We start from the raw sequence: 13,118 nt of genomic DNA, 5'->3' as shown, positions 1-13,118 counted from the left end.
AGGCACTCAGAGATTTTTCTTTTTAATACATCAAGAGATGGATACACTATTCATTCATCATCATTCAATTAATATAACCGAAGCACTGACTGCTGCTACTTACTTTTTTTTTTTTTTTTTGGGACGGGGTCTCACTCTGTCACCCAGGCTGGAATGCAGGGGTGAGATCTAGGTTCACTGCAACCTCTGCCTCCTGGGTTCAAGTGATTTGCGTACCTCAGCCTCCCGAGCAGCTGGGATTACAGTTGTGCGCCACCACACCCAGCTCATTTTTTTGTATTTTTGGTAGAGACACGGTTTCACCATGTTGGCCAGGCTCATCTCAAACTCCTGACCTCAAATGGTCCGCCTGCCTTAGCCTCCCAAAATGCTGGGATTACAGGTGTGAGACACCATGCCCAGCCTACAAATTTTCTTAAAGAAAGTTTCTATCGAATTCATGGCTCTCTGCTTCTTTGATAGCATATGTGAGGTGGATGGACTAAAAACTCAGGTGCTCATGGTCTGACTTTCTAGATGTGCTCTATAGCCATACCCCTCTGGAATTCTGTGTCTAAAACAGCATTTTCCAGTATGTGGCAGCACAACAAATTTTCCAAGATTTTAATGAAGCTGTACATATTTGTTAAAAAGTTGTTTTTTGTTTTGAGATGGAGTTTCACTCTTGTTGCCCAGGCTGGAGTGCACTGGCACGATCTGGGCTCACCGCAACCTCCGCCTCCCGGGTTCTGGCGATTCTCCTGCCTCAGCCTCCCAAATAGTTGGGATTACAGGCATGCGCCACCACGCCCAGCTAATTTTTGTATTTTTAGTAGAGATGGGGTTTCACCATGCTGGTCAGGCTGGTCTGAAATTCCCAACCTTAGATGACCCGCCTGCCTCTGCCTCCCAAAGCACTGGGATTACAGGTGTGAGCCACCACGCCCGGCCAAAAAGTTTTCTTAAATGGAAACAGAAAGCAGAAACCGGGTCCAGCGTGGTGGTTCACGCCTATAATCCCAGCACTTTGGGAGGCCAAGGCAGGTGGATCACTTGGGGCCAGCAGTTCAAGACCAGCCTGGCCAACATGGTGAAACCCTGTCTCTACCAAAAACACAAAAAATTAGCCGGGTGTGGTGGCACATATCTGTAGTCCCAGCTACTTGGGAGGCTGAAGCAAGAGAATCACTTGAACCTGGGAGGTGGAGGTTGCAATGAGCTGAGATTGCGCCACTGCACTCCAGAGCGAGACTCTGTCTCAAAAAAAAAAAAAGAAAAGAAAAAGAAAGCAGACACTCAACTGAACTCCTGCGGTAAGTCAGAATTGGTTGCCCTTTTCCATTTCCATAGAACACCTTACTAATTCCTTGACAACTTCAGTTTTAGATGTGGCCTTAGTAAAACTAAGCCACTACCACCCAGAAATGACCTTATGAGCATGCCCACTTCTCCAAGCTCATCTTCTCAATGCCTTCTTGTACCTTAAAGCTGTCAAATTTCAACAAAGTGAATTAATCTAGAAACTGTGGTAAAATAAATATATTTGCCAACTCTTCTTTGGATATAGTTATAGCCCCATGAATTAAGGGGGAAAAAAATCACATGGCACCCTCTCCACAAAACTTACTTTAAAATTATCAGGAAAAGGGCCAGGCATGGTGACTCACGCCTGTAATCCCAGCACTTTGGGAGGCCGAGGCAGGCGGATCACAAGGTCAGGAGATCGAGACCATCCTGGTTAACACGGTGAAATCCTGTCTCTACTAAAAATACAAAAAATTAGCCAGGCTTGGTGGCAGGCGCCTGTAGTCCCAGCTACTCGGGAGGCTGAGGCAGGAGAATGGTGTGAACCCAGGAGGTGGAGATTGCAGTGAGCCGAGATCACGCCACTGCACTCCAGCCTGGGCAACAGAGCAAGACTCCGTCTCAAAAAAAAAAAAAAAAAAAAAGTTATCAGGAAAAAAAACTAACTGGGACTATGACAATCATCCCCAGGATTGGACAATGCTACATACCAAAAAAATGTTGAATATCCCAAGGAGCTGTGCTATCATAGAGAATATTTTTATGAGTACATTACTTTTAAAATACATTTCTATTTTGGAATTTAAAACTACAAACTCTTCAAAGTTTTGGATTTAAATTTGTTTATCATTTAGCCAAATGAATGAGTTCCTGCAAAATTTTATTGTTTATATGTGGCTCAAGTAGAATGAATCTGGCTTTTGAAATTCACAGCCCTTCAATAATGGGATGCTACTATCTTTAAGTGTCCTGTGCTGCCTGCAAGGGTAATTTAAATTAAATTTTTCAGAGAGACGATTAATCTCCTACCACTACCACCACCAATCAGACCTTGCTATTAACTTGCCTGGTGCCTGAAACCAATCAGACTGCAAGGCTTCTTCTTACCTATGGTTAACAGGTAGCAAAATTAACCATTAGCTACTTAATATAATATTCAAAGAATATATGCTCTGCTAAGCCAAGTGATAAAGAGAAAATCTTAATTGTAAAGGTAGGGAACTAGAGCAAAAATAAATTTTAGTAGCACTGTTGAGCATTAAAAATACACCATAATTATGTATATTTAGCCTACAGAACTGTGACTTTTTGGAAAAGTCTCACAGAAAACTCTTCACTATGCACTCATTTTTCATTTATGCAAAAACATTTATTAAGCATCCACCTTCTGCCAAGCAAGTGGTTTGTGGCACTTCAGAGATATCAGTGAATAAGATCCCCAAAGCCCTTGGGCAGCTTACCAACTAACTACAAGTGTACCCAAAGAGCAAACTACTGAGTGTCTTTCCCGCCTCATTTATATAATTTTTCAGAAACACAGAGCACCCCACATAATCACCCTTATTCCTCAGAACATCAGCTCTAGGAACATCCCTGGGCACAGGCTGCCAGGGTGCAGCAGCTTAGCTGAGAGCTGTGGTCCTGACATTCAAACTAGGCCACCGGCCTCTGGTCCCACCCACCTTGTGCTTGGCTATGCGCAGATCAGACTTGCTAGCAATATCTGACCTCTCTCTGAATGACAGCAGGTAGCTGCTTAGCACCAAGGGGAGCTTTACAGGCAGGCCCATAGAAAAAGCACGCATATATCAGAATTAAAGGTATGCACATTCCACGACCCAGTGATTCCTCTACCCGGGCAGAGGCCCCCGGAGAACCGTGTGACTAAATGCACAAGGATACATGTATAGAGTATTCACAGCAGCAATGTTCCCAACGGCCAAAACCTGGAAAATATCCCACTATCTCTCAAGGGCAGGATGGACAAATTGATACATTATTAAAATACAATGTTATACTGCAATGAAGACGAACAAACCAGTCACACAGACCACCACAAAAGGGATGCATCTCAAACACAAAGTTGAACGAAAAAACACCCCAGAAGGATTTGTAGAGTGTGATACCATTTTTATATAGCTCAAAAAACAATGTTTTACAACAACTTGAATATACTTAACACTACTGAACTGTACATTTACAAATGGTACAGACAGTAAATTTTGTTATGCATTTTTCACTACGGCAAAAAATTGCCAACAAAATTGATCTATTGTTTAGGGGCGTGTGTGTGTGTGTACGCACGCATGCAGTGGAAATATAAAGAAAAAACAAGGAAATGAAAAATATAACATTCAGTATGAGGTGACCTGGACAGGAGGCAGAGTGTGGTGGGAGGTACACAAATTTCCCTCGTGTTTTGTCTTGGTGATGGTCTGCAGATATGTGTAATGGGCTCATGGCATTTGTTTAATTATTATGCTCCACGATTTAGATATTTAATTCTTTTATAGTATCAAACATTTCGTAAGTTTAAAAAATAGGGAGATGAGGCCGGGCGCGATGGCTCAGGCCTGTAATCCCAGCACTTTGGGAGGCCGAGGTGGGTGGATCACGAGGTCAGGAGATCAAGACCATCCTGGCTAACATGGTTAAACCCAATCTCTACTAAAAATACAAAAAATTAGCCGGGCATGGTGGCGGGCGCCTGTAGTCCCAGCTACTCGGGAGGCTGAGGCAGGAGAATGGCTTGAACCCGGGAGGCAGAGCTTGCAGCGAGCCGAAATCGCGCCACCGCACTCCAGCCTGGGCGACAGAGCAAGACTCCGTCTCAAAAATAATAATAATAATAATAATAATAAAATAAATAAATAAACAAAAAATAGGGAGATGAGTGGGTGAACACCAAAGTGAATACTGACTCTTGGTGAAGGATCTAATACCAAGAGGTATGGGTATATTTAACAGCAAATTTTTCAATGCAGTTAGAATTTTGCAAAGTGAAGAGGGGATAATAATTTCAACTGGAAGGAGGGCAAGTTGAAGGATGGTACCAGTAATTTGAAAGGGGCAAAGAGGGTAAAGCAAGGCAGGTGCGGTGGACAGAGTGGGGACGCAGGTTAGGTCTGGGGAGCTGTGGGGGGGAGGTGCATGCAGAAAATGCCAAGGCACCTTTTTAATCCAAGTGTCAACATTCTATCCATCAGGAGGATCTTCAATGTGCTTTCATCATCTTTCCTTATCACTTTTACTTTTCACGTAAGTAGTGTTCATGACAACCCCCTTTATATCGTAACAGGTCATTCTTAGACCTCATGGAAAGTTAAAAGTGAGCTAACTTTTCTACCATAAACAAAAAACTTAATGCATTAACAGTAAGGTTTTTGTGTGACAAAAGAAGAGAAAGGAACTAAGGCAAATAGTTATTTGTTGTGTTTTTTCTTTAATCTACTTTTTATAAAGCTTTTTTCCTTTGAAAAATCTTGGCCAGATAGGTAAAAATCCTATATATTTTACATAACGAATGTAGAAATGTGTTAAAAGCCAACCCCAAAACAGATACCGAAGTGTTCACTGCCCAAAGTCCCCCTGAACAGGCAGGCGGCTTTTAGATTCTGTATCCACAGACTGCTGCTGCCCAGTGATGGAGGTCAAAGCTAAAACCAAAGATTAATTGAAAGCTGTCCACATAAGGGACATGCTTCATAAAAATCTCAAGCCATAAAAGTAAACACTCACACATGTTCAAACTGTAAGAGGAAAAAAGAACATGTGAAAAACACTTTTTCTTCTAAGTTAGAAGCCTAGACATAATAAGAATATAGATTTCTGCAGTGTAAGAAAGCAAAAAGTTTAATGCCAAAACAAAAAATTATCAAACATGAACAAACACAAAAGCCAGTATGTTAAGCTCTACCCAGGAAGCAAAACCACTACAGATTCCTAGCATATGGAAAACAGCAGCCTTTGATCCACAGATCCAGTAAGAGGCTATCAGTTTCACACAGATCTGCTAAAATTAATACAAGTATTTTTAAAAACCCACCAGTGACTACAACCTACAATCTCACAATTTGTTGCTGAAAGATGCCAGAAGCACAAATCAATCTGAGGATAAAGGATTCACTGTGAGAATGGTTTTGCTTCCCTCCCCTTCCCATGAAGAAAGGTTGGGGAAAACAAGGGGAGAGCTTGCAGAGGGACTCACATGGCCTTTCCATCTCCTCAACTTTTTAACAGCCTGGATCCACATCCTATGCAGGGCTTGAGCAGTCTTCATGGTCTCTGGAGATGCATGGGCCAGGCCACCGCCTACATCCCGGGCTGCTCACCCATTTCCATCACTCCACGTGGTTACATAAGGCGGATACAATAGTGGCCCACATTTCCAGCAAATCCTGTTGTCATCTCACACAGTGACACATCCATACGGCAGGGATGCCAAATGCTTTGAAAGGCACTACTTATGAGCAAAAAAGAAAGCAGTTTGGATTTGTACCACTTTAACAGCTTTCTTTTTCTCCCTCTCTCTCCCTTGCCAGGGAACTACAGCATCCGAGTAGATATTTCTTTTAGGCACATAAAATGATTCAGCATCTAAGTTGACAGTATTGAGTAAATGAGACATTTTAGAGCAACACTATGGAAAAGAATATTTAGAGAAGTATTTATTTATACAGTATAGACCCTCTGATACACACACACACACACACACCAGCTAGAAATAAACTAGCAATGTTTCAGGTCAACTGAATGGCTAATGTTACATAGAAATTAAAAGGCATGAAAAGAAAATGTTTTACATCCTTGGAGATAACAAGGGGAAGATAAGACTCGGTCATTTGGTGCTGCTCAGAGACAACTCAGGGACAGAACGCTTGCTCAGCAAAGTTCCACTATCTAACATTTTTGTAAACTCAGCAGATAAAAGAATAACAAAGAGCCCTGCCGTCTGTTTCTTTGTCTTTACCACTTGGGGAGAAGGGAGGGGTGGAGAAGCAAATTTTAAGTTTCTGAACATCTAGCAAAGATTTTATGGGATGCCTGGGGCTTGGGAGCTGGGGTTAGGATTTCAGAAGCCTGGTCTTGGGGAGCCTCTGGCCAATTCTTCCTACCATAGTGTATGTTATACTTCAATGGGCTGGGCCAAACAGCTTGCAAATGCAAAGTGTGCCATTTGATTTGAGGCTGAGACGTATATAAATCTAGACCATGAGACGGCCACCATCTAGGAAACAAGGCGAAGCAGAGCCAAGAAAGTGATTTTTAAAGTCACAAGATCTGGAGTGAGATCCTTGTCCTGTCACTTGGCTGTGGGGTGTTGGATAAACTATACCCTTCTTTAAACAGTGGCGATAAAACCATCTACACTTCAGAAGGGCAATGCCGGCAAGAAATGAGGCAATCTCTACAAAGCACTCGTGCTGGTGCTGGACAGGCACTGGGAAAAGTGTGTGTCCTTCCCTAAGAGTCTATGAGAGTCAGTTCTCAGTTGAGTTCCTCATGTTATGACAGTTAAATGAGATCAAAAGTGAATAAAAGTTTACATTTCAAATCCTACACTTTGCCAGACGCAGTCACTCACGCCTGTAATCGTAGCACTTTGGGAGGCCGAGATGGACAGATCGCTTGAGCCCAGAAGTTCGAGACCAGCCTGGCCAACATGGCGAAACCCCATCTCTACTAAAAATAGAAAAATTAGCTGGGCATGGTGGTGCACACCTGTAGTCCCAGCTACTTGGGAGGCTGAGGTAGGAGGATCACCTCAGCCCAGGAGGCGGAGGTTGCAGTGACCTGAGATCAGGCCACTGCATTCCAGCCTGGGCCATAGAGTGAGACCCTGTCTCAAAAAAAAATTATATCCAGGCTGAGCACAGTGGTTCATGCCTATAATCCCAGCACTTTGGGAGGCTGAGGTGGGAGGATCACCTGAGGCCAGGAGTTCAAGACCAGCCTGGCCAACATGTTGGAACCTTGTCTCTACTAAAAACACACACAAAAAAATCCAGGCGTGTTGGCAGGTGCCTGTAATCCCAGCTACTCAGAGGCAGGAGAATCACTTGAACCCTGCAGTGAGCCAAGATCCCACCATTGCACTCCAGCCTAGGCAACAAGAGTGAAACTCCATCTCAAAAAAAAAATAATAATAAATTATTATTTATTATATAAATAAATGGGTACAAAGGAGGACCTTGGAATCTAAGCAAGTGTCCAAACCTCAACCTAGGCTATGTAGACATGTGCAGGCTCTGTACATACCAGCCAGGTTCGGCCCATGGGCTGGCTCACTAGCCCCAGGTGCAGAGGAGCCTGAGAACCCAGGCAACTCGGGAAGGGTTCAGGCCAGCCCACTCCTTCACCCTGACAGTCCTAAGGAAAACACCTGAGCTTACCCTCATGCGGAAATAAATACTTCGTTCCCTTAAGTTCATGCATACTACCCAGAAGTCAGAGGTGTCCTAGAATTTAAAAATTCCAGATTCTTCTACAGTGATTTCCAGAGGTCACAGTTTCTAGCAGCAGTAATTCTTTATTTTTAATTGTGTTGAAAAATATATAACCTAAAATTTATTATCTTAACCATTTCTAAGTACAGTTGACCCTTGAACAGCAAGGTTTGAACTGCCCTGGTCCACTTATCCATGGGTTTTTTTCAATAAAAGTTATACAGAGTGTGCCTGCCTCCCCTTCACCTCCTCCACCTCTTCTGCCTCTGCCGCCTGGGCACAGCAGGACCAAACCGTCGTCTTCCTCAGCCTACTCAACATGAAGACAATCAGGATAAAGTCCTTTAGGACTATCCACTTCCACTTAGTGAGTAATAAATATATTTTCTCTTCCCTAGCTTACTTTATTGTGAGAAAACAGTATATAATACATACAGCATATAAAATGTGTTAATTGACTGTTTATGTTATGGTAAGGTTTCTGGTAAACAGCAGGCTATTAGTTAAGTTTTTGGGGAGTCAAAAGTTATACATGGATTTTTGACTGTGTGAGGGTCGGCACTGCTAACCTCTCATTTTTTGAGGATATACAATGTAGCACCTGCTAAGGTTTGAATGTATGTGTCCCACCAAAATTCATATGCTAGAACCTAAGACCCAATGCAATAAGTGTTAAGGGGTGGAGCTTTTAGGAGGTGATTAAGAGGGCTCCAACCTCATGAATGGGATTTGTGCTCTTACAAAAGGGCTGGAGGGACCTACCTAAACCCCCCTGCTTTTCCACCTCTTATGTCATGTGAGGATATGGCAACAAGGCACCATCTTGGAAGGAGAGAGCTGCCCTCACCAGATGCCAAATCTGCTGTTGCCTTGATCTTCAACTTCCCAGCCAAAACTGTGGGCAAATAAATTTCTGTTTTTTATAAATTTCCCAGTTACAGGAGTAGAAATTGACTAAGACAGTAGTATATTCACACTTCAGAATATACTGAACTTAAGAACTCTTCACCTTGCAAAACTGAGACTCTTGCCTATCAAACAACTCCCCATTTCCCTCTCCCCTCAGCTCCTGGCAACCACCATTCTGTTTTGTGATTCTATGAATTTGACTACATTAGACATATCATACAAGTGGACTCACACAGGATTTGTCTTCCTGTGACTGGCTTACTTCACATAGCATAATGTCCTCAAGGTTCGTCTATGTGGTGGCGTATGTCAGAATTTCCTCCCTTTCTAAGGCTGAATAATATTCCATTGTATGTATATGACATATTTTGTTTATCCACTCATCTGTCAACAGACACTCGGGTTACTTTCACCTCTTGGCTATAGTGAAAAATGCTGCCATGAACATGGGTATGCAAATATGCCATCACTAATTCTTTACTCATTCATTCAACAAATGTCGACCAAGTGCAATGTGCTCTGAGGAACAAATGAAAAGCAAAACAAAGAAAGCACTGCCCTCAGGAAGCTTTGCAGGAGGCAGCGTCTGATCAAGGCAGGTTGGCCAGGGAGGGTTCCCATGAGCCAGGGACACCAAGATGAGGTCTGAAGGAAAGGGCAGGATTGGGGGGTGGGGAGAGAGGTTTGTTCAGGGTCCAAAGAACAGCACAGGGCAAAGACCTGACAAAGAAAAAGGGGAGGGGACAGTACAGGATGGCCATCAGAACGTAAGAAGAACTGCAGCCTGCTCCAACCAGTACTTGTTCTACCACTGGCATCAGAAGGACATTTTGTGGTGGACAGCTACCTCCATGAGAAGAGCTTATGGGTTTAAGGATGTGCCTTCTCAAAGATTCCTCGCTTCCATACTCACAGACCCAAGAGCAACCATGCACCTGGCCCTGTGGACAGAAAGACAAATCACCCCAAGTCCTGATGCTAAGGAAGTCACACAGCCTAGTGGGGAGGTGGGATGTGTAAACAAGCAATCACAATTCAGTGCAAGTAAAAGAGCCAACCAAGAGGCTCATTCATTCGACATATACTCCCTGAGTACTTACACCATGTCAGATGCTGCCAGGGGATATGTGCCAAAGTTGTTTCCTCACAGGGAGGATTTTAGCAGAGGAAGCAGACAAGAGTCAATATGTATCATCATCTCAGGTAGTAATAAGTGCCATGGGATGGGAGACTGGGAAGAATTAATCCTAGGAAAATCTGAACAGCTCTCCAGATTGCTGCGGGAACAGCAAATGCAAAGGCCCTGGGGTGGGAAACAAGCTTAGTACATTTAGGAAAGAAAAAAGGTGACGTGGGCTGGAGCAGGGTGAGTGATGGGGTGATAGCAACTACATAAAATGTGAAGTGAGGCCAGCCCCCATGGTGGCTCAAGCCTGTAATCCCAGCACTTTAAGAGGCTGAAGTGGGAGCATCAGTTGAACCCAGGAGTTCAAGACTGGGCTGGGCAACAAAGCAAGATCCTATCTCTACAAAAAGAAATGTTAAAATCTAGCCAGGTGCAGTGGCATGTGCCTATAGTCCTAGCTGCTCAGGAGACTGAGGCAGGAGGATCACTTGAGCACAGGAGTTGGAGGCTACAGTGAGCTATGATCATGCCACCGCACTCCAGCCTTGGCAATACAGTGAGATTCTGTCTCTAGAAAAAAAAGTGTAAAAAACCACAAAACAGTGAAATTGATGGCACAGGCAGGTTGTTAACTGGGGATGAGAGGCCTGGGGTGGAGGGAGGTATGTCCCAACCACAGGGAGGCTCCCTCTCCCACAGCTCCACGCTGAAGGATGACTGACTGGTCAGGTGGGTGGGCGTTCTGCATAGAGGGAACAGCCCGTTCAGAGCTAGAAGGGGTAACCTGCAAGGTGTGTTCAAGACATTGCGAGTACTCAGTGCGGCCGGGCAGTAAACTGTTTATTTAATAACACACACAGGATTTCACATTCTCAGCAGGGACAGACATGTCAAAACAGCTTAATCTGTGGCTTAGGAGCCTTAAAATGCATATTCACCTCAGAAATGGGAGACAAGATGAGTGTGAAAACTGGAGAGGAAGGAAGTCATTAACATTTGGCAGGGCACCACACCAAGTACTAAATATACAATTTTTCCCTGAATGCCCACAACCCTGTGAGTTAGCACCACCATGCCCATTTTACAAATAGGGAAGCTGAGGCCAGAGAGCGTACACAGCCCAGCACTGTCAGAGATGGGATCGGAGCTGCTGCCTGACTCCAGACCCTCGTCTCCATGAACAATGTGATGTGTGCTTTCCACATGCTGAGCCCTTGATACATGTTACCGGATAGCTGGAAAGAAGGAAAGGAGGGAGAAAGGAAAGAAAGGAAGGAAAGACAAAGTAAGACAGAGGGAGCACTAAATGAAATCAGCCAGGTTCTCAGCAGGCTCCAAACAGCGGATGTGAAACTTCGGGAGGACACCATCCAATAAATGGGCCAACGGTTTTCTGCGTGATACTTCCCTCTGGGGTGGGTGGGTGTGTGTGTGTGTGTGTGTGTGTGTGTGTGTGTTTGAGACAGGATCTTGTTCTGTCACCCATGCTGGAGTGCAGTGGCACAAACAGGGCTCACTGAAGCCTCAACCTCCTGGGCTCAAGCGGTCCTCCTGCCTCAGCCCCGGAGTAGCTGGACTTAAAGGCACATGCCACCACACCTTGCTAATTTTTTTTTTTTTTATTTTAGTAGAGACAAGGTCTCGCTATGTTGCCCAGGCTGGTCTTGAACTCCTGAGACTCCTCCTGCCTTGGCTTCCCAAAGTGCTGAGATTACAGATGTGAGCCACCACGTTCAGCCCCCTCTGGTATTATGTTGTGTCTGCTATGTCATTTTACAAACCAACTCAAATCCTTAGAAAGGGACAGCGTAAAGAAACAGCTAGCTGGCCTAGGCTGGTAGGTAAACCTACCTCCAGATGAAAATAGGACTTTTATAGCTCCCCACCTGCCCCCAGGAAATTGGTCTTATTTTTAACTATTGTGAAGAATTTAGTCAAAATTCTGCTCACTGGACAAAACTTTGAAACCGCTGTCTAATAACAAAACAGGAAATGCTTTTTCCCAGAGAAGGCAGCAAATGAGTTCAACTCTTGTTCTTCCAAAAATGAATAATTTTTAACATTATGAACCAAGTCCTTTTGGCTTCAGGGCACTTACCTGTGGTCTATTCAAACTTAAACCCCTCCTGGTAGCAATAAACTAGTCGTCACCTAATCCAACAATCCCTTATATAGTGTTTGTTTTATAAATAAAACCCTTTCATCGTTTATTCCGCAAGTATTTCAGTTTCAGATGTGATTTCACCAGCTCCTTACCCTCCCTTCACAATGCACTAAGTGCCAGCAGTGGATGATTAAATCTAGTGTATGCAATGTGCTCACGGCACACACTTCACAATGGACACAGCTTGGTTATGACCAAGTTTAAAGGCAAAAAGCTACATAAATAAGCTTAGAGAGGGGTTTGTGATAGGTCACCAGAATTAACACAACTAGATCCCAGACCTATTACTGAAGAGTACCAGATTTACTGAGTTGTGTTTTTTAACCACATTGTCCTTTATTTACCTAAGGTAAATTTTTTAGCGTGCATTTAAGTAAATAATAAAGAATTGAGAAAGGTGGCCGGGCGTGGTGGCTCACGCCTGTAATCCCAGCACTTTGGGAGGCTGAGGCGGGCAGATCACCTGAGGTCAGGAGATCAAGACCAGCCTGGCCAACATGGTGAAACCTCATCTCTACTGAAAATACAAAAATTTGCTGGGTGTAGTGGCACGTGCCTGTAGTCCCAGCTACTTGGGAGGCTGAGCCAAGAGAATCGCTTGAACCTGGGATGCAGAGGCTGCAGTGAGCTGAGATCGTGCCACTGCACTCCAGCCTGGGTGACAGAGCAAAATTCAGTCTCAAAAAAAAAGAACTGGGAATGGATGATAGGGTGCCTGAGGCAACCTGTAGCTTTCAAAGCAGTTGTGTTGAAATGCAAACAGCAATAAACTTAAACTCCAAAAACAGACCTCCATCCAAGTCTGCACCTCAATTCACCCATGAGCTTGGGCGCTCACTCAATTCCACTGCCGCTTCATCAAACGATGACATCATCACCCATTTCACAGGATGAAACCAGGCAAACCCCATGAAAGCACTCTGTAAAATCCAGGCTGGTAAACCTTCCAGTGGGAGGTAGACTGGAGGTAGACATAACACAGTGGCAGGAGTTCTGGAGGCCGTCACACACACCTGGATCTAAGCTCAGTCCCCTACACACTCTCCAAGCTCTGTGATCTGGAACAGTTCACTCGGTAAGGCTTGGCTGCCTCATCTGCAAAATGAGGTCAAGATCCCTACCCTATTAGAATTGTGAGAACTGAATAAAGTAAATCTCATGAAGAGCACTGCTCAGTACCCGTCACAGG

The 13,118-nt window shown here is 44.1% G+C and overlaps 1 protein-coding gene across 5 annotated transcripts in view; it reads right to left on the bottom strand.

Annotated features, from left to right (window-relative positions):
- TJP2 (tight junction protein 2) overlaps positions 1–13,118 on the bottom strand; it is a 106,969-nt gene that overhangs the window by 46,980 nt on the left and 46,871 nt on the right. Inside the window, exon 1 of one of the 5 annotated variants that reach the window (XM_032164234.2) lies at positions 5,492–5,713. The exons of 3 other annotated variants lie outside the window; for them this stretch is intronic. In XM_032164234.2, coding sequence (XP_032020125.1) covers positions 5,492–5,563 — 72 coding nt within the window. In that variant the 5' untranslated portion in view covers positions 5,564–5,713. Of the gene's footprint in view, positions 1–5,491; positions 5,714–13,118 lie in introns of those variants that run through there. One more of the 5 variants, XM_032164230.2, reaches the window with a different exon arrangement.

This window comes from Hylobates moloch, unplaced genomic scaffold, assembly GCF_009828535.3.
Source record: "Hylobates moloch isolate HMO894 unplaced genomic scaffold, HMol_V3 SCAFFOLD_10, whole genome shotgun sequence".
NCBI lineage: Eukaryota > Metazoa > Chordata > Mammalia > Primates > Hylobatidae > Hylobates > Hylobates moloch.
This window is presented reverse-complemented; position numbering and strand designations above follow the sequence as displayed.